This window comes from Pezoporus flaviventris, unplaced genomic scaffold (assembly GCF_033815535.1).
Source record: "Pezoporus flaviventris isolate CSIRO_AGI_PZ_B2104156 unplaced genomic scaffold, CSIRO_AGI_Pfla_v1 ptg000030l, whole genome shotgun sequence".
Taxonomy (NCBI): domain Eukaryota; kingdom Metazoa; phylum Chordata; class Aves; order Psittaciformes; family Psittacidae; genus Pezoporus; species Pezoporus flaviventris.
In genome coordinates this window covers 2,267,997-2,290,435 of record NW_026892578.1, presented here as the reverse complement: position 1 = coordinate 2,290,435, position 22,439 = coordinate 2,267,997, and the positions used below count along the sequence as shown (strand labels likewise).

The following is a 22,439-nucleotide window of genomic DNA, read 5'->3' as shown; positions in this document are numbered from 1 at the left end:
ACTCCTGGTTATTTAACTGTTCTCTTACAGGCACACTGGAATGAATTTTCCTGAAGGCAAAAAGTCTCATTGTGGCCACATGAGTGGTGTGAAGGCTCAGGCACAGTGAGGGCTCTCCTCAGCTGGAGCAGAGGTGCATGGGCTGAAGGGCTCACGACAGGGACAAGGGAAAGCCAGCCTGGAGATATGGAAACTAATCCTTTTTTTATGCCCCAAATTAGCCAACACTGCTGAATTGACTGCACTGGGATATGTTTCCATGACAGTCAAAGCAGATATTCATACAGTAATTCCAGTTCACAAGGGGAAAAAAAAAACTAAGCAAAGATTTCAACAAGATGGGGTTAAGGAGGTTATAGCAATAAAACCTGTTAGGCTTGGAAAAAGGTGATACCAGACCAAAAGGGCAGGCTTTGGAGATTTACTAGAGCTAAAACTTAGCTTAGTCCTAGCATCCATATAAAGAGACAAGGAAGATGCACTTGTACTTCAATTTTATTTTCCAGACTATTTTTAGAGGTTTGCTATTCAGGAACATGGGGATCAGAGTGCTGTGTTTGAATTTCCCCACATTTTGTGCATGTCCAAGAGCCAAGCCGATCTCTAACCTTTTTCACTTTCATTCATGGTGGTGGCATTCAAATTTAGAGCTTGATCCTGCCTGCCAGACATTGAATCTGATTTTGTAAGATAGGCAGTGATGTGAGCCAAGTTTGGCAGGACAAGACTGAGCTCTTATTTTGTTTCATCTGACAGTTTCAGTGAGGCAATCTTGGTCTTCTTGTCATGCCTTGTGGAAGTGCAAATTTAGATGTCACAGAGATTTTAAAATCAGAGCTGGCAAACCACAAAAAAAGCTTGACTCAGCTGGCTTAAATCTTACTCTGGATTTTAGTTAAATTGGATACCAAAAGGATTGCTTCTTTAATACACGGGAAATAATAGACTCAGACTGAGTTAAGTAAGGCGGTTACAGTGGCTATTCCTCCAGTCTAAAAATGCACTCATGCTATAGAGACACAGGGCTAAGCAGAGCATTTGGATTAAGTACAAAACCACCTGAGGTTCCAGCCATTCCTTAACCCAAAACTTAATTTTTCCACTTCTGCTTATCTCTGCTTTGTGCAGTTTTGATTGCAGTCAGACTTCACATGGCCAGGCTTCATGAAATAAGTTTCCTATGCTCAGTGGAGTGAGAAACTTCTCATCAGAAAGATTTTTCTTTTTCCCATCCAAGTTTATGAGGGTATTTTTTGAGAGAGAAATTAATTTGTGGGCTTTGTGGTTTTTTTTCAGGGCTGGGTGTTCTCATCTCCTTTTTCACTCATTTTTCCTTCTGATCAAGCATCAAGCATCATGTATTGCGCTGATGAAGAGGTGAATAAAAGGGGGGCACGACATGAAAATTACTTAATGTGGCTAAAATATTTGGACATGCCATATGTGAATGCAATTAGCACTGCCTAAAAATAGTTCTTATGATCAACAGGGCTATGCAGTGGAGAGTTATAATTTGCCCAATATAACTTTTCTCTCTAGATGTACATGACTCTGCTCTCTGCTCAGTTGATCTTTGACTTCAGAAAGCACTGTCCTAACAGAGAAGGTCTTCTGCAAAGAAAGCTCATAGCCACTTTACCCCTTTTTTAATTTACCTCAAAATTCATTACAGATGGCTTCAGATTAGCTGGAATATTCTGCATTTCATATGCTGAAGTAGTGCTTATAGCTACTCTGCTAGAAATTATTCCTTCTGGAAGAAGGTGGATGCATGACCATTCATTCCAGGATAATTTTTATATTTTTACTTGTTGTCAGTCCATATCCAAAAGTAAGAGGGAAAAGTCCTACCCCTTATTAAAAAGATTCTCTTTACATACATCCTTTCTCACTTGTTTCTGGCTACCACTGAGGAAACAAAACATGATTTTATGACTAAAAAAATTCAGTAATTTCCTAATGCTATTTACTTAGGGACCTGGCCCCACTGCCGTTGGCAACGTAGACAAACTTTTGTTCTGTTGCAACAGTGGGGTGGATTTGGCTGGTCCTATATGCCTACACTGCAGAGAGTCCTGCCAGAAATATGCATTTCCAGTGTTGAGCCGTGTCACCCCTAAGCACATACACGATGGGGAGGAAACATACACATCTATGGAGGTATGTTTGTAACTCAAATTATCATAAAATTTTCTACCATCTCATCCATGGCCAGAGCGATGATGGAACACACACAGCTCCCCCAGGGCCAGCAGCCCACCCTGGCTGTCCCCAGGTTGCTATGGATGGGTGGCAGCCCCAGGACCCCTGGGAAGACACAAGCTGGGTGGGCTGCTCTCACTCTGTGGAACTTTGGATGCTGAGACTATTATTTTATCACACTGAAGCTGTTCCTAGTGAACTTTCTTGAGGCTGTTCTTCCCCCGGGGTCGCCTGTGAAGGGACACGGCTTTCTGTTTGTCTTGGCTTGCCTGCAGAGGGGCTGGTTTCACTCACACCACTCAGACCTTACAGGCCAGCCTGTCCCTGTCCCTTCTTAAGGCAGGCAGCCACTTGCAGGCAAACGCTGCCTTCCCTCTTTGGTGCAGGGCACATGAGCAAAATTAATGAACCCAAGGGGACTGTTCACTGCCTCCCTGTGTACTGTGCATGGAGGGTGTCTTCAACCCCTGCATTTACGTACTGGTGCAGGCAGATAGTCATGCAATTATTTAGAGCAAACAAAAAGTACTAAAATTGGGACTTTCCTTTCAAGATACAGCAGGATCTGGAGTGCAGAGACATGTCCCTGAGAGTGTGTTCTTATTGCTTCTTCAACTTCTGTTTATACAATTTTACAAAATTTTGGCAGGAATCAAGAGCACATACCAGGGTGTTGGCTTTTATGAATCCCATGGGATGTGAAAGTCAAGCTGACTCGGTGAACTTTGGTTACATATTCCAGAAAAGCACAATGACTCTATTTATTCAGACTTGGCAGCCAGAATGCAGATTGACTCTGTGGGTAATAAATTTTCATAGCCACAAAACTTCAGCGGCAACCAACCTGATCCCGCGCAGAAAAAATGCATACAAGGAAGCAGACTTGGGTTGCAAAAATATGTTAGATTATTATTCCATGTATGCCTACCAGTCAGTTAATTTATTTGGCTATTGATTGACAAGAATTGCGCAAACGATGCCAGAGATCTTTTTCTCCTTAAAAGAACTACTTTCTATTACAAAATTTTCATGTTGTAAAAGGACAAGTAGGTGGGAAAAAAGAGAATTGATCATATTACAACTGACAATATCCTTTTAATATTTCACCCAAGGCTGATTTAAGTTATCCAGTGACCTCTACAGAGAAGAGCAGGGTATTAAAATGGGGACTGTTTCATGTGCTATGCCACACTTCAAGGAACCAAAAGGCAATAACCACCACACTTCAGTACTCTGAACAATCTTAAATACAATTTTGACATCTTCATGCTACAAAGCTTCAGATGCTTTCTGGGAGAAACGATGATGAAAATATTACTCTATGTGTTATAAATCAAAATGAATTGGCTCTTTAACTTGCAGATTTGTGTTAACTACCTTGGTATCTGTTAATTGCATGCTCTTCAGATATTGATTGGGGATTAAAAAGTACATTTTCTTCAATCTGTGTGATGTAAAATATGCCAACAGGAAATTTTCCTTCTGCATATTTGATCTTATGATCACTGCCTGTAAAATTGAAACGATGAGTTTAAATGGATAAACTATGCTCATTAAAGAAGAAAAATACATTTATGTAATTAAAATTAAGAGACTAATATGTGTGGATAATGTAATTACTGTCGGCGCACACACACTCAGCTCAAACACAGCCTCTTTTGCCTCTCCTGGGTCTGTGAATCTCACTACCTTAATTGCCAATGAGGAGGGAAGGGATGGGAATGCCTTGCCCACTGTGGTCCCAAAGCTCTTAATCATGCCTCTGTCTTGCATCTGGCCTTCGTCACTATGGCTCACATTCCCTGGGTCAGTCACAGGCCTCCAGATTCCAGCTCTGGGAGCACAGAGGCACCTGTCCCCCTTTGCACCACTTCAGAAACTTTCCGGTCACTGGTTGGCGATTTCCAACAGGAAAAAAAATTTCCTCCAAAGTTTTCAGAATCTTTCCCCTAAAATTCCCAGTTCAGAAATCAGCAAAATGAAAAGTTTCGCAGTTCTTGTACAGATCACCTTCGGCTCTTTCAGAGACTGGATTACCTAAATGAGTTTGATTGCTCAAAGGTTACATAAGAAATATCTAGGAATCACTCATGTACTGTTTCTATCCCTTCATCTTTGGTTTCTTTCTTTCCTGTTCTCAAGCTTAGGAGGAGATCTGAGATTAGACAGCCTCTGAATTAGAAAGTAAAATGACATGGGGTCTCCCACTGATATTTAGCGTAGGTTCATGTTATAATCTGTGCATTTATTGGCAGAGAGGACCTGTGTTATTCTTTTTTTGGACCCTATTTCCAACTAGGAAGATGGAAATGTAGTGTTTTGTTTATCCAGCAGGCATATTTATCTAGGATTGCTTGTTAGGCAAATCTTCAGATCTCAGCTGAGGCTCTACAAAGCATTTCATACAGCAGGAGCCAGCCTGTGCTTCCAGGAGATTTTTATCTGTACAGTCAAGTTAGAAAAAAAAGTGACTAGGAACAGGGACCAAATCACAAAGTAATTGCCGATGGTTGCTCATGCTAGGGCCCGTGATGATTAGAAGTGAGTAATGGGATCTCAGCTCTGCTCTCTGCTGCGTGTGTAGCAAGCTCTGTCTTGGCTCTGCAAAGCTTGTTTGAGCACTGGGGTGAAAGACCCAGGCTATACCAGCTGTACTTTAAAACTCTGCTTACTCAGCAAAGACCTTGTGTAGCACACATAATACTGAACAAGTCAAGTGCACGAAAGATGTTAACAGTTGTAAGTGCTGACACTAAACCGAAGGTACCACGTGTGTATGTCCAACCAGAAGCTGTTTTCCATGATCCCTTCTCCACTTAAACTTACTAATGTTATCTCCCACATGATAAACATTTTCACATGTCCTTTTCTGCTTGCTATGAAGCAAACCTGAATTTTAGCTCTCTGGCTCTGCCAGACTGTTTCATACTCACATCCATCGCCTTTCCAACCTGAAGAACAAGCCATCTCTCCTGATCCCTGGCTACTCCCTTTTGGTGTGCTATTGTTATTCTTCAGACATACTTTCTGTCCCTCACTTTACTTTGCCCTATGCTGTCTATGCACTGTATTTTAAACTATCTAGACAAGCAGGAAGAGTAATTAAATGTGAAGCATTTCAGGATGAAATACATTAAACAAAAAGAAATTCTATAAATATGTAAATAATTGAATTTATGTCCTGAATCTTCTGAACACCAAGAAGCTTTGCTCAAAATAGATGAAATAATGGTGTAGTATAAATATTAAAAGGTTTTTGATTTACCTGTTGTTTGGAATTATATTGTAAAACTGAGACTTCTAATAACAAGAGTTAAAGAAAACCCTGGAAGAGCTTCATGCCTACATACCTAGAATTTGTCTAAGATCCTGAATTTCAGAAGTCTAGATAGCTCCAGTGACCCCTCACTGAAATAATCATATTTGAAACCCTGTTACATCCAAGTCTGGATCCATCTGTGAGATGCAACCAGGGGCAGTACTTCCCTCATATGCTCTGTTGAAGGCACAGGGCATGCATTTTAGTACAAGAGAAAGGGAAGAGGCTCCTTCTCTCTCGTCCCCAACCCAATCGCCTCTGACAGTATTCTGAGAAGGAGAGAGTATGGCATAACTCTGCTTGGAAATGAGGCACTCAGCTGGCCATTGAAAAGTCAAGATCCACCTCTATTCTAGTGAGCTTGTAATAGTTAGAAAAAAAACATTGGGAGACACCTTCCCCCAGCAACAAACCCAGATCTCTCAACACACGGAATATTTGGCTGACATATCTGCTCCCAGCCAAGTAGTTTGGTGTCATTAAAACCTAGGCAAGTGCCCTAATTGCTGTGTTATGGAGTGAATCAAATGCACAGCTAAGGCTTTCTCCCAGCTGTCTTCAGCTTTCTTGGCACACATGGGCCACACAGAGACAGGACTGAAAATGCTCAGGGGAGAGGTGAGGACTGGGGGGATGCTGGTGAGGCTCTAGGCAGGTAAGAGGGAAAGTAGCCCAGCTGCTAATACTTGGGGCCAGCTCATGACAGTAAAGTTTGGCCTGAATCCTTAATCCAGAATTCCTGATTCTCCCTTCCTTGGCTGCTCTTTAAAACAAAACAAAATCAAATCAGGAGGAGGCTGATACAAAAACCTTCTGGGTCACATCAAGGTAATAAATCAAGAGCACTGCAGACTGTTCCCCACCAATCCAGCAGTTAGCACACACGGGCTGGCTCTGAGCAGCAACATCTGTTACTCCAGTTACAGTACTGCCATGTATTTTGATAACCTTTATGTATGTTTTGAAAAGCATTAGCAAAATATTTGCAGTAGCTCAGTTTCCACATGAAACATGCTACAAGTGACATGTTAGTTGAATGGTTCTTACCTGGTTATTCTCTTCTTCATCGCTGCTTAACTTGAGGTCATCTTCTAGCATTCTGGAAAGCAAGCAGTGAAATAAATTATAATTTACAAAAATGCTTCAGATTTGATATTTTCCTCTGAGCTACTGTAAACATTTAATAATTTAAAGAAAAAGAAAAGATATTTTATCCCAGAAACTGTAGCTGTGATACTTCATAATTTTTTCTTATCCAGTTGCTATCAACCAACTTCTTAATACATTTCCTTCTATTACTGCCCAAGGGAAAATGTTTACTAGAGTAATAATGGATTTTGCAAAGGTTCTTGTTATTACAATCACTGAAAAACAATTTTTGTATGCTAAAAATAATATTTTTGATGCTGACAGGTCAGTAGTCTCTCTGAAAGGAAAATTTTGCTCCTTTTGGCTTTCAGCTTACAAAACAGAAGTAGATATTTACACTGGCAGTACTGCAGCACAAAATAGATTCAATGATGTTTCCCAAAGGCCATTTTTACTTTATTGCATGTTTGATGTAAAATTGACATTGACTGAAACAATTAAAACCAAAATATATTGTCTCAGTGCACAGAAGAATCCACAAGGATTTCACTGTCACATAAATGTAAAAAATAAGGCTTCTTCCCTAATGGGGATTTCATCCTCCCTTCCCATATCCTTTCCTCAACTTGCTTAAACTGGCTCACAAAAAAGAGGAGCTTGTTTTTACCTCCAGGCATTTTTTTTTTACAAGCTGGGGTTAAGTAACCAGCAGTTAAAGGAGTTGAAGAGGTGGAAAGATTTCCCCCAGAACTTCAAAAGTCTTCAAGAATGGCACCTATTTTTAAAAAACGCCTCTGTTAATAGTAATAATAATTCAGAAAGTTGCTATTTTTTCCTGCGTTGTGGGAAAAGAGAATCTGCAATTTCATCTTGACTCCAGCAGAAAGCTTGGTGAGCAATTCAAACGTATCCTATGATGTGGGTGGTCCCTGGAGTGCAAATATCTCAGGAAGACATATGTAGTAATTTCTAAACCACCTCCTTGCTCTTGTGCCTAGATCTTCCAAGAGTATGCCTGAAAAGCGTGACACTTACATGGGCTACCCGGTGTGCTGTGTCTTAAAAGAGCACGGAGCATAACCACCCTCTCCTCAGCTCCTCACTATACACACAGTGCCTGCCTGTTGCTGCCATCACAGCTGCTTCCCTGTTTTCCCACAGCACCTTTTGGGGAACGTAGGTGTGTAGGAACAGGATTCAAGGTCAGAGCAGAAATTCCCACTAGTTCATCTCTTAAAGACTCTTGTCTTCCTATTCCCCCACATTTCCTTCTACTTGTGCCAAGATTTTTCCTCTGTAAAACCAACATATCACATTGCAATGCAGACACCTCAAATATATAAGACACCCATTGAGTTAGGGGAACTTAACAATCTCAAAGCAAGACTTGCTCGTGTTTTATCTGGAAATATGTCCACAGGCAGGAAAAAGCTTTCTCTGTCATCTCCCGAGTCAGCAAAAACTCAGTGGCTGTATCAATGCAGCCACCATCCAAGCTAACAAGCCCTGCTGAGAAGTGAGCAAATGGGACAGGTATGAATGACAGGATGTAACTCCTAGGAGCTAAAATATGTCAGAGAAGCAAAGCTTCCTGTAAATACTGCAAGATCCACATTGGCTTTGGATCCCAGGGAGCCAAACAATCTTACAATTGCTCAAACTGAAAAAGTTGGATCTTTTCAGGGCATCCTTGAGAAAATAGTGCTTGAAAACAGAAAGCTCAGATCTGGAACTGACCAGTACGTGATTAAATGTGATGAAATCGGCACTCATTGTGATTTAACCAGAGAGAGATGGTCTATCAACCTCTCCTTGCTTGCATGTTTTAGCCTGTCTTTATTTTTCCTGTCTGTTTCTCATTTCAGAAGCACTGCTCTCCAAGAAAAGCACTGCTTCCCTGGGGCTCATGGCCCCTTTTGGAACTACCAACAGAGTACAAACTATCTCCTAATGCTGGGGATAGGAAAAAACAGGTAATCATAAAACGCTTGCTTACTTGCTTGCTTTTTTTCTGCTGAGTGGAATCTGGCCTGTTTGATCCATGTATTTGTCATAAGGATCAGGCATCAGGTTAAGACAGCTTGCCAGTGTAGAGGTCTACCTTGTAAAGTCAGGAGCTGTGCAGGTATAGCCTCCACGCCTAAAAGTCTTCACTGATTTCAGTCATCTGAGGCCCTGAGACCTGATCTACAAAGCTACAGCCAGAGCAGGTCACACTGCCACTGGTTGCTTCAGCTTCACCTGCCAGCAGTCCTGGACTAGGAGACTCTGAACATGAGGCAGCTCTCACAGCCCAGGCTGAAGCATGGCCTGGGTGACAAGGAGGTATTTGTGTTATAGGGACTCCAGTAAGCTAGATCAGTTTTGAGTCTGGGTGCTTTTGAGGAACGCTTCTCCTCAACAATTCATTTCCACCATCACAATAGCGATTTAAAAAAGAAGTCCATATCTAGACCAGCAGACCACACTTGAAGATAGGCAAAAGAGAAGAAAAACACTTTAAGCTAAAGAGAGGCATTAATTTGTAATTTATCTGAAAAGCACTTTGGCGCAGATTCAGCACAGAAGGAGCTTTGGTACACCCTATGTTAGCAGAGAACTTCAGGTCATATTTAAATCAACCCATGTTCGGAATGAAATTTCTTTACATATTTTGGCAAACTAGTAAAAGGATGAACAGACGAACACATACATAAGGCCATGTGCAAATACAGCCTTTTCAACACAGCCTATCTATAGTTATTTTCTGTAACACCTTTTTCAGAATATGCAAAATTGAGGCCAGGAAGTGACATCGTTCATGAGCTTTAGGATTTTTTGGAATGGACTTGGCTTTGATGTGCTTGGGCACTGGTAAGAAGATGAGTAAATATAACTTTGTAAACAAAAGCTAGAAAAAGGAAATGGTACTCGATGCAGCTCTGAAAAGCACACACCACTACATAAGGGCTTCTGCACTTGAAAAGAGCACATGCGGTCAGGCAATCACTTTGCAGAACCTAATTACACATTTTTAGTGAAATCTCTGCAAGGTTGTGGAGGCAGCAAGGGGTGGGATGCTTGGATGGGACCGCTCACTGCACTCTAATTAATGCATTCGTTCCTTTCTCTGCAAAGAATGTGACAGGTAGAGACAAAATGAAAGGAAATGAGGATGAGTTTGGGATATTGAGGAATGCCTCAGCAAGCCACCTGGTTTCCTTCTCCAGTAGCCAATTAAGGGGTTGCAGCCTGGGGTGCTGGGCCACTCATTTACAATGGGAAAGGAAGAGGGTGAGGGGTTACTAGTCTTCTGGAGGGCACCGATATCCAACATCTGCCAATTTCAATGTGACTGCATGTCCAAATCTCCTACATAGCTCATCAGAAAGCCTGACCTGTTTTATGTGGGGGCTGCTCACTGTATTGTCCAGCAGGCTACTGAGGTGGGGTGACCACGGGGGGCACTGCAGAGGGACCCTGCTCACCCCAGCATGTCACAGGGCCGGAAGATGCTCCTGGTCAAAAGTACCCAGGGTTTTGGAAGGGAGGGCGTTACAGGCTTCCCAGGAACTACCTTGCTCAAAGGGAATGGTCAGGTTGAGACTTGCAACTTCACTCTTTCATCTGTCTGTCTTTTTTCCTGATTTGTTCTTGCTGGAAAGTCAAGACCCGAGCAAGGATCATGTACAGCACCAACCAAAGTCCAGGGGATGCAAGAAGACATCTAGTTTCCCCTCTGGGAAGCAACATCAGCTTTCAAGTGTGAGGGTAGAGCCAGGGCCCAGGTGAAAGATTTTGGGGTTTGAAAGAGCTGCAGGAGAAGGAGTTCCTGGGTAAGGGTTGTGGATTCGGATGTGGGTTGTGGATGGTATGGTGTCTAGCGGAGATGGTCTTCAATAGCCAGTTGGGAATCAGTTGCAACTTTTAATATCTGGAGCCAGTCTGAGACCCTTACAGCTTGGCCCTACTTAGCAGGATATGGATTTTCTTACAGGATGAAGACACAGACCCACAAGTCTTCACAGCTGCTGGTGCACATGAAAGAAGCAGCAGACTTAACACCTTGCTTTTTACTTTAACCTCTGATACATTTCACAGTCCTTGGTCTAATGAATTCTATCCTCTTTTCCCCCTTCCCCAACAAATTCCTCCCTGAAAATTATTTACGGAGGCATAAAACTCTCAAAAAAAATGCCTCTGTGGTTTTCTTTTGTGATTAGAGAGATTCTCTTCTGGCAAATAAATCAAATGACAAGAGAAGAGGCCCTAAAGATTTTCAAGAGAGGTCATGAAAATGAGGGAGAAACCCCTCCTTGCATCCCTCTGGGGTATCCTCTAAGCTACTATATGAGATATGGTCTTCATGATAATTTTGAAAATTAAAATGAAAAAAAATTCAAGATGGGAAAGAGAAAATATTGATAGTAATTAAATCATTAACACTAATGCTTCAGGAGAGAATATGGCAATGGTTTGCAAGCCCGGGGCGCAAATATATGTATGTTGCAATTGTCATTTAAATAAATTCAGAAGTCACCATCTTTGCAATTTGTGAAAGATCTCATGAATGTGTTAATCTGATCAAGTATATTGTTCCATTTTAATGCTAGGCAGCATCTCAGTCAGAATACCATGTTTGTTATGGACTTTTGTGATTTCTGCTCATTATGTAGGAAAGGAACTTCAGTAGTGGAAAAATACTTTGATTTTAGTTGAAGAGGAACCCCACAAAGCAAAGAGTTGTGATGAAATATGAAAATCAGATAACTAAGTGTTCCTTCGAGTTTGTGCCACCACAATGTTTCACTTGGTTTTGGGGAACGAGACTGGTTTTGGAAAATCATCTTATTTTTTAATGGACAATATTGACATTTTATTTTCCTTCCCATAAATGCACAGAGACCTTTCAAGAACTGGACATTAATTTCAATATTGCCAGAAGCTCAGAAAGAAAATAGATACTATTCTACGTAGCAGTATGCTAGAAGGTTCTCAGGCTGCCTCCAGATGTTTCAAGTCACAACTGATGCGCTGTTGTAGGAGAAGAAAAGCATTACTTCATGTTGTAGAAAACCAAAACAAAACCTTCCTGGAGGCACAACACTGCAAGACCTTTAACTCTTGTTCCCAGCAAAATGAGAGAGAATGCCAGGTGGGAATCTGCTGTTCCTATCCAGACTGTGCCCTTATGTTACTGGGATTATTTCAACTAGAAGTGCTCACGTACATAATAAGACTTAAGCGCCAATAAGACAAATGTACCTTTGGTTTCTGGCTGTCTTTGGTTGTTTTCTAAAAGAGAAACGCAAGGGAAAATCTGCCTGCTAAGAAGTACGAAGAATTCATAAGAAACAGATGAACACATTTCCTTTCTCATAAAAAAAGAAAAAAGGGAAACTAATGTTGTTGCTATTGCCTTGGTTATTTGCACATAACAGATGGCCAGTTATGTTTGCTGCTTACCTATAGCCAAAACAGGTATTTCAAATAGCTTTGTTTACTAATCCTAAATATGCGAGTAGCTGTTTTATACAGTAGTAATTTTTAATTAATTAGATTCTGATTGCTGAAATTATTTTTCACTTTAGTGCTATAACTGATGCAAATGCTTCAATTTAAAAAAGCTCATGCATTTATATTATCTGAAAAGTGTAGCATTTATTTGTGTTTTATATGAAACGAAGTCAAAAGCTTATGGATTGAGGTAAACAACTAGATCAAGAGGATATTTTATAAATGCTGTAATAGAGCTTTCAACAGGCTTGTAAGACCTCTGCAAGCACTGCTTGCAGCATCTAGAATTCACTTGGAATATATGATGTTTAAGTTGTAAACCCCTCTCCACAAACAGTTTGTGCAAATTCCGCTACACAGAAACATGTAGAAAAACACGATTATATAGAATACCATCAAATCTAATTAAAAACAGAGGGAAAAGGCCAGTAAAATCAGGCTGGTGAAATATTAATGTACTTAATGCTGGAATGAAGCATATATATCAATGTGAGATTTAATTCCAGAGTATCGAATTTAAATGCCTGAAAAACGGACTCAGTCTATACAAATAGAATTAGCAATTCAATAAAAAATAGATGCTCTGAAGGAAAAGATTTCTGTCCTTGGCTTGAATCCGTCTAAGCTGGTCTACATGGCTCTCCAAAACCATTTAAACTGGCTAAATGCTCTGCTAAATTCCCATTACACTGACGGTCTCATTAGAAATGCAAGGCACCCCTCTCCGAGTGATACAGCCATCACTCTCTCCTATGAGCATAAGTTGAAATAAGGTTTCCTCTGCAGCAGCTGCCCTGGTGAGTGGTTGTGTTTGCCCTGATAATGTTTCCCCCCTTTAAAGAAAGGGAGAACAAATGCAATTGAATTATACCCTAAATTTCCTAACTCCTTGAGAAGGTGGCAAGAAAATGCCTCACAGTCCACAGTGCTTCCTGAGAATGACGCTTGGACAGAAGGACCCAGACTATCTGCTTAAAAATGGGAGACATTCTTCACAAAAGCAGGGAAATGAACCCATGTAAGCTCAATTCTCGTGCAAGGAAGTCACCTAAAAATGCATGCAGTGTCCCCCTCAGAGAGAGGGAAGGGTGGTGAGCGACATACTGGCAGCTCACACCTTAAGCACCCACCTAAGTAGTCCAATCACTGAGGAACTGCCAAAGTTTCATGGCTGATCATGTTGTGTGTGATAGGAGAAAACACATTTGGGGAATAAAAGTTTAAAATATGCCACTCACAATTTTCCAAAGCATTTCTTGGCTCTCTGCCCCTGCTCCCCCCAGGCTCTCTGGGTGTGATTAGCAGTTATTTATTTACTGATGCTCTCGCCCCCCCCCCCCCCCCCCCCCAATTTCCTAGCAACTGTAGGCTGCCATCTACGAAATATTAATTTCAAATGTGAAATGAAATGAGTGCATGAACTGCACTATTGCCTTGAGTGTCAGTTGTTGTGGCAGAAATCTTGAGCAATCTAATGCGTCTGAGAGAGGACTGCCACTGCCAAGTCTCCTCGCTGAAGGTGCAGCATCTGATTTTGTACTCAGTGATTATTTCCTTACAAATAGCCTCTTTCTGCCTAATCCCTAGCATTACAAGCATCTGTCCTCATGCTGGAGTCATTGTCCCAGACATTTGTATTCTTGCACTCCCTTGCAGATGACTGCAATCATCTGTATAACGCTGACCGTTCATTTAGCAACGTTCATACCCAAGTCCGCGGTGGTTTATATCTCAATCTTGCTGGCTGGGCAAGGAAAATGAGATTGTTCAGGCTAGAGATTACTTTGCTACACCAAAATGAAAAGTGTCTTGCATATCCATCTCTCCAGTGCTTTCACAGTTGCAGCTTCCCAGGGTAGATTCCCACTTAAAAATGGGAGTCAGGAGGACATTCCTTATTCTGCAATACACAGCCATGTGCTGGTTTCCTTCAAGTCTCCTTGTTTAAGTGAGGCTGGATTATGAAATCGTTCAGACTATCTGATAGCCTGCTCCATCCTCACTGTTTCTTTTGCTGTCATCCTCTACAAAGTTTTACCATTGGTTAATATAATTTCCTACCACGTACTAGTTGCCAGCTCCTCACAGAATGGAATCAGCTTTGGTTAAATAAAAACTTACATTTGTTTCCTTGAAAGTAAAACATAAATAACAACATAACTGTGCTCTTATCCTTAAGTTCCTTAGTGGCATTGAGGGAACCCTATTTGGGCTCCCCCCAAACTTTGTGTGCAGTGGGAGGCGGCACGCAACCAGTCGTTAAACTTTCCTTCTTAGCCTTTTCGTGTGTCGCACAGCATTAGCTATCTCCCAGCATTTACCCCACATTTCAAGGTGCCCCACAAATGACCCTCAGATTTTGCTAACCAGCGGCATTCATGGCTATATGGTAGCACGGAAGACTTGAGTTTTATGGATACTTGTATCGCGGGTAACAGATTTAAATATTTTATTGTCTCTAGACATGGTTCAGCTTCCTGCCTGTCTGCTAGGAAGGCACCCTGCTTTTTCTAATATTAAAAAATATTTATTGACTCTAATATTATTAATGGCTTTAATATTTCCAGCTAATAAGGCACTATTGCTGGAATTTCTTTATTGTTGTTCTTTATATACCTTAAGAAAACCCTTGTTCTCACTGTCCTTGAACTTTCCCTTGGTATACTCTATTCTTTTTATCCATCTTCAGTATTTTATAATTTCTCTTTTAGATTGATTATCTTCCCTTTCATATTGCATGCATTTTATAGTTCATCTCTATTGTACAGATTGCTTTTTCATTTCTAAATGCTTCTTTTACTTCACCACTGAAGCTGAGATAGCTTTCAGCAAAGTTGGGATTTTTCTTGATTGTGAAAATGCAGTCTCTTGCTAACCTAACAAGCTCTGCTTAAAAAATTCCAAACTTCCTTATTTCTAAGTTTTTCTACCCCATTGATTTCTGGCCAACAATTTCTTCCACTTTGAGACACCAACCTTTCCTTACTGGGACTCTCCTTTATTTGTCTAGCTTGGACAAAATAAAATCACACTCTAGTGTCCAGGTAACAATGTGCTTCGCATCCAGTAAGAAATTTTATCTTTATTCAGCAGGGTGAGTATGTCTGGTGCAATGTCCTCAGTGCTAAAAAGGTGCCACAAAGACCATCCACAGCCTTCATCTTAATTTCATGGCTGACTAGGCTGGACCTCTGGTGATACCTTCAAAACTAAGACTTCTGGTATCCACCTGATGAATTTGCCTTTGTTTTACAGATTGGTGCTGATGGAGCCGGTTGGTATTCAATGATATTCTGGCTCTAGGATAAAGAAAAAGATGATTATATATCCTCAGCTGAAGCACTCTGTGTCAATAAAGGCTAGAGGAGGGTATGAACATGCTAATTCAGTGCCTCCCAATGTCACGTGGCTGACAGGCAGATGCAGAGAGGCTACTACAGAGTATATATGTATGGCACTGAGCTGTGGAACAGGAACATATGGGAACTATACCTCCTCCATAATCTCCCAAGCTCCAGCCAGAAGAAGCATGGTTGTGAAAGACATACCAGGACCCCCAAAGTTTTCAGTATTTCCTTTTAAATACTTTTCCTAGCCGTTTCTTGAAAAGCCACTATATGTATTTTACTCAGTCCCGTCTGCAATACTTACAGCTTCATTTAGTTTTAATATAGTTATAAATGGGCTGTAGCAACCTGCTTCTTTTAATAACTAAGTAAATGAAACCCTGTCTGTAATAATAAATGAACCATCCATCTGGGAGGCCTCCAGTAAAAATTTCAACAGGTATTTATTGCTCCTCTATGTAAACAGTACTCTGGACAATACAAGTGATTATACTCTCTGTCAGCCCTGTCAGGAGCGAGACAGTATAGTTTTGGACCAGGTTCCATAGTGTACACCTGAATTTACAGGTTTATTTGACTAGATCTAGAAAAAAATGATGAAAACAAGCAAATAGACAAGAACCCAGTTGGCTACTGTGAAAGGGAGTATACCATTTCATTTAAAGATATGGGCTGTGAGGATAAAATATAGCTAATTGACAGGTCCATGGTGCAACAGGCTCCTCACAACCCCAGCTGTTTGACAGACACCCCCTAAACAAAAACAACCCTGCCTTGCACTGTAAAATAAATACTTTGAGGAGACTTTAAAATATATTGTGCACTCATAGGTTCTTACGGTATAGAAGAGCAGAGAGTACACAACCAGGGCATAAGGGGTGGCAAACCACGCTATCCATCCCTGGCGGGTCATCCATTTCACTCACAGACACTGTTGCTCACACACTGGAAAGGGCAATAGCACAACACTTTTTCAGTAATGAAATTTTAATTAAAGAAAATCTCATTGCCAAAATCTTCTTCATACCATTATTATGTTCCAGACCCTAATTAAATGCCATTACGTTCTGCTATTGTTGAAATAATACAATGTCAGTATATATTGTCAAATAATTAATGCAGTGTGTGGCAAGAGGGAGAAAAGAAAAAGGAAACAAGGGGCAGAAAGACCCAAAAGCTCATGAATAGCCAGGTTGATTCTGAGAAGCGAGCTGTAGGGTTCTGTGCATTAAATATGTAGGGGATGCTGTGATTTTTGTCAAAATTTCCAGCCTGCAAATTTCTGTAGGAACGGGCTTAAACCTCTCCCATGAGCAGGTTTCTCAGTGCCTTTCATGTGCAGCCAAGCTAGGAATAGGGAAAAACACATTTTATTTTTCTTTATAAGTCAGACTACAAAAAGAAACCAAAGCTTTTGGCCAAAATGCCAGGTTGCATTCTGCCCCATGGGGCAAATGGACTGCTGATCATTATGAAGAACAGCACCTCATGTGCTAGGCTCCAAGTAAGAGGCAGTGCTGCTTCCAAAGGGGCTACCTCCATGGCCAGGGTGTTTCCAGCATTTTTATTAAGCTCGCCATCCTAACAAACTTATTAGGAGATGGTGCATTAGTGACAGTATTCTCTCCGCTTTTGGTGCTACCCCAAGATGCTGAAAGGGCATAAGATAACCCCGCATGGCAGTCATCTCTGAATTGATAACAGACCCGCCAAAATACAGGAGGAGTTGTCAGGTTTTCCTGTGGGTGGGCTGAGGGAGGGAAGGGGCTGCTCAGGTGGTGCCATGGCTTGGGGCAGAGGTGCTGTAGGGACATTGGAGCTGGAGATAGGTCCTGGCACATGGGGCAAGCATGTGACCATGGACTTCACTGGTTGGGGAAGGAAAATGTGCAGTCTGCAGTGGTCAGATTTTTCCTTTGCTTCACGTGGAGCTGCACTGAAGGGGTGGTTGCTCATGAGGGATCCCATTAATTCAAATTGCATTGTGCAGCTCCAGTCAAAGAGTGTGCTTGAGTTGTCTGTGGGCTTCCTGGCACAAACCCTCAGCTGCCCTGGGGTCTGATGGCAGCAAGCACTTCTGTCTTGCTTGTTTTCATTTGAGATAACCCTTTGCAGGAGTCAAAATGGGAAATTCCTCTTCCTTAAGAAATAATCTCCTTTGGACTTTGCAACAGCTGAAGTAATCAACTGAGGGCTGCTCTTTGAAAGGGGAAGGGCTTTTCCCTCAGCACTGAGATTCTGCATGTGCTGTGCAGAAATACACCACCTGTACTGCAATATATATATATATGTATTAAAACAAACAAAAAAAACAAACTCACCACCACCATCACCACCAAAAAAAAAAAGAATGTGTTTTTTCTTGAAAGACACTTTTTGGACAAAATCATGAAGTTAGCTCTCAAACAGTAAACCACACTGTATCTCCTTTCTAATGTCTCTTTTTAAATATACACCAGGGAACAACTCTCATAACTCACTCGATACACACTATCTTATGAGTTATAGGTCAGCCTTCTACGCACAGACTGTGTGTTGCACTTCTACACACCATTATGAATTTTCTACCCCTCATCATTCATACTGTGTCAGAATACCTATTACAAACCCCTCTTTGCAAGAAGGGCTTCTATTTTCGCCTTTCATTTTATCACTGCTCTTAAATTTCCTTCTGGACACAAGCTTGGCATGCTGGCAGTTCCATGCTGGCAGTTTCTGAGAAAAAGTCATATTCAAAAATCATATGTCAGAGCTGTAATGTCACTTGCAAAGAAATATCCTTTTTTAACTAATAGGAGTAGTGTATAAAAATGAATTAGACACGATTGTATTCTGATTGCCTAATTCTACCACCCAGCTGCTAACTACCACAACCACCTTGTAAAAAATAATCATTTGGAAGTTTAAATGATGTCTGATAATGCTCTCTGCCATCCTGAATCTTTGGAAATATTGCATCATCTTGAGAAAAATGTTGACAACCATTTTTCACAAAAGCTCAAGTGTGGCTCTAACTAGAGTCTTGTGTGAGGGATTTAGAGCTCAGTGGAATTTTCTAACAGTTTGGCCATCAAGAACAGTGTGAGGGCTGGCCAAAATGCTCGTGAACTGCTAGATATTGAGATTTGCTTTTCCCTAAATAACTAAAAATGTTTAATTTCTATGTAAAATGATTAAGTTCAACATTTATGAAAAGCTTTAATTTTCTTCTTTCAAAAACATTCTTTTGAAATATGTTTCTATCTAGTGCTGTAGCAAGGCTTCCCAAGCACTTTCTGGGGTGAGGTAACCTAACTGAAGCAATTAGCCCCAAATATATCTTTTTCCTTTCACTGAGAAAATGAACACCACATTTCTTTTATGGTTTTAGTTGACCCATATGATTTTTTATTCTGTTAAAAAATAAAATAAAAATAAAAATAAATGACCCATGCTGATTCAGAAGCTAATTCAACTTCATTTTGTGAAATACTGAAAATAGCCTTGCTTTGAGTTTCATGTGCATCCACAAAACATACTGTCTTATTTCATTTTCCCATCCATTGGTTGTTAATTTAAGCTTTCTATGATTTTTTTTTTCTGTCATCAGCTGTCAGACTGCCATCCAAAAATTCTGTACCATAGTGGTGTTGTGACCAAGTGTTGGTACGAACCAAGCATGCAGGAAATGGATTCTCAGATTTTTACATGACTGAAATTTAAGAAGTTGCCTCTTCTTTTTTTTTTTAATTTTTTTTCCCCAAAATAAGACTGGAATTTTATATTAAATATATTTTATTTTATAAATATATTATATTTTATTTAAATATACATCTGAGATTTATAGAACTGTTTGGTTGGTTTGTATGTTTGGAATTTACAATTATCTGATACTGAGTTCTCAGGAACTGAATTCTACGTAGTCTCCTAAGGATCTACCTATGGCCTCCACCTTCGAAAAAAATGGCATCATTTAATTTGTTATTACTTGATGTCAGATCAAATCTAATCAGAACAGTCCTTATTCATTATTTCAGACGTACTTTTGGGTATGGAAATCAAATATGCAGGACTTAATATTGACAAAGCAGTGGGTAATTATCTGATATTTAAGTAAGTATAAGTCCTACAGATAATAACATGTTAATTTAGTACAACTGCAAATAATTTGCAAGCAAATATCGTGCCTATATTATGCAATATGCATTAAAAAAGATATATACCACGGATGACACGTGACTTCTAAATAATAAAATTTAGTAGTAAGAATGTTAATGGTCAGAAGGGGATCTCCTAAACTAAATGTATTGGGTTAGCTTCATCATCAGTTCACTCTAGTAAAATCAGTTTCGTCAGCAATCAATTTAGTCCACTATATTATCTTCAAGGCAAATGATTTTTTTTACTGATAAAAGAAAATACTTCAGATCTACATGGTTTATCAGGCACTTAAATATTTTTACTGCACTGAAGACAGCAGAGAAGGCTGATGAAAATACTGAATAAAATAGACTAAATATAGGAGAGTGACAATAAAGACCTTTAAAATATGTAAATAACTTTCCAGAAGTTCTATAAACCTTTGGACTATCTCCAGCAGTCTTTATTAATCTAAAGAAGTCATGCTGTATTTTTCAGTGTACTCCTCACTAATAGCAGAAAAGGTTTTACCATTCCAAGGATGCAGCAAACAGTCCTTAATGAATATTTGCATAAATGTCTCATGCTTGAAGTTTATATGCGATTTAAAGCACTGCCAGGGAAGAATGAGGAGTGAACAAAAGGTCTGCCAGAATCTTCTTGTTGATACTTTCTCCGACTATTCCTTCTAGCTGAACACCAAAGCAAAAGGATCTCCTCTCATTATTACCAGGATCATTAACTAGTATGAAATAGGACACATCCTATCAAGACAGGTACCAATTTACTACTCGGCTGTATCCTGTCATGCTATTTTCTAGTGAGAGAGCTCTGCGTAGGTACATTTCCCAACACCCTAAGAGGTCAAGAGTAAACAAACCCACAGTTATCCTTATTCAGTTGGTAAGAGGAAACCAAGTCAGAAAGATTAACTGTTTTTTCCCGAAGCCACCCTGTTCAATCAGATCCAGAAACGAGGAAGGAAACTCCAGGTGCTGACTGGACACAGATCAGCATTGCCTTAGACATACTTATGACCCAAAGTCTTATGCTCTTCAGCTGCTACTTTGCCTTTGAAGCCTGTGCTAAGAGGAAATTTGAGGAAAGAAGGCCAAAAACAAGGTGGGAAAGTGAAGAGGTGCCGAAACAGTATCTTTCTATATACAACAATATCCCTTCTATCAGAGCACAGCAGAGCTACTGGAGCAGAATATGTCAACATTTAAGAGTCTGTAATTCTCTGGCAAATACACATTCCTGGCTGGAATGGGGCAGGCGTGTTTTACGTAAAGAACACATTTATTCGTCTGTAAAATGTTACAAATAAAAAATGAAATTGGACTGGACAGTTTGAATTTCTTCTAGAAGAGCCCAGAACATTTGACCTATTTTGGTATTTTAAATCAAAATTTGATTATTTTAAGCTACATGTGAGAGATCATTCATTTCCAACAAGGATTTGTTATAGTGCTTGTTTAGAGTAGGATTAAATAAACCTTTGTCACACTGGGACTGTTAACTCTTGATGTTCTTTACTGCTATGCTCGTGTTATTAATTCCTAACAGTTTTTGCTTTGGGCTGTAATTGCTCCTTCCATTTGTTCTTATGAGATCTGAAATTGCACAAAAAGTACCCTTTAAATACTTGGGTTTTGGTGGAGTTTTTCCACCATCTTTGTAAACGTCATGACAACTCTGCTAACTGTTAAACTATTATCTTGAGAGATTAAAAAATACATTTCAGCAGATGTATGAAACAGCAGCAGGTAGATGCTTTCTGCACCCTGCTTGGGATCATGGGGGCTGGGTGTGGAATGCCCACCACAGCTGGGATGATGGTGCCTGGCCTCTTGTCTGATAGGGAGGGGATCTGCTGCTGGCACACTGCTCTGTGTGGGGATCAGGTCTGCCTCCATCTCAGTACTAGGATGGCTCTGTGACTGGGCAGGCAAACAGGCACAGCCACGACCAGCCAAAGCTGAGGGGTGTCCTTCGTCACAGCGGTAAGGGGTGGGTGAAAATTGGCTTGGAGGGGTGCATGTGCCTTTTGGGCTTCTCTGAGGTCTGGTAGATTGGGGATGAGGGTGAGCATTGCCAATGGCTGGCAAGAGTTGCCCTGCATGGGTCTTGGGGGTACTTCAGCTTCTGAAGCAGCTGAAATACCAAGTACAGACATTTTTCCCTGTGACCCTAGCTCTGAGGCTTGATGAAGGGTTAAAGGAAGACGTGCCCTTCTCCAGACACTTGCAGCTTGGGGTCCATCCTCAAGGAATGCTGGGGCAGTGCTCGGGGCTGGGGCAAAGAACACAGTTACACATGACCCAAAGGGCAACTGGCAACAACACCAGGGGCTTGAAAAGGTTGCAGACGTGGATGAAAGCACACTGAAATAAGTGCCTAGCTATATAACCAGAAACGTGGATATTTAGGACTGAAACCCAGGCAAGTAGCCCTGTTTTGGGGGTTGAGGGACAACATGAGCCTCTCAGGAGTGGGGCTCTCCTGCAGCTTTGCTCCGACACCACTCCTGAGGTGTGAACGCTCTCCGAAACCCAACAGCATGAAGAAGTAGGCGAGCAGGCGCTAGCATACCCCGCAGGGCATCACCCCTGCATGCTGGCAGTGTGACAGCAGCCGCACTGCTGCCAAGCTGCTCTCCATCCTCTGAGGACTGTGCCTCATCTGCTGTGCGAAGATTGAAACCCAGGAAGGAATAAGAGGAAAGTACCAGTGAGAATGCGCTTTATGCTTTTAATTATTAGCATCTTTGGTGCTCTTCAAAGACAGTGATGCTGCCGTATTGCATTAGCTCCCTGTATAGGTAATGAATGGGAGCTGCATACTGTGAGCATTAGAGCATCAAGCTC

At 40.9% G+C, this 22,439-nt stretch overlaps 1 protein-coding gene across 4 annotated transcripts in view; it reads right to left on the bottom strand.

The window, feature by feature from the left end:
- The window catches only part of AFF3 (ALF transcription elongation factor 3), a 321,875-nt gene that overhangs the window by 86,089 nt on the left and 213,347 nt on the right, over positions 1-22,439 (bottom strand). For all 4 annotated transcript variants that reach the window (XM_061459668.1, XM_061459669.1, XM_061459670.1 and 1 more), the window contains one exon: positions 6,569-6,620. In XM_061459668.1, coding sequence (XP_061315652.1) covers positions 6,569-6,620 — 52 coding nt within the window. The remainder of the gene's footprint in view (positions 1-6,568; positions 6,621-22,439) is intronic.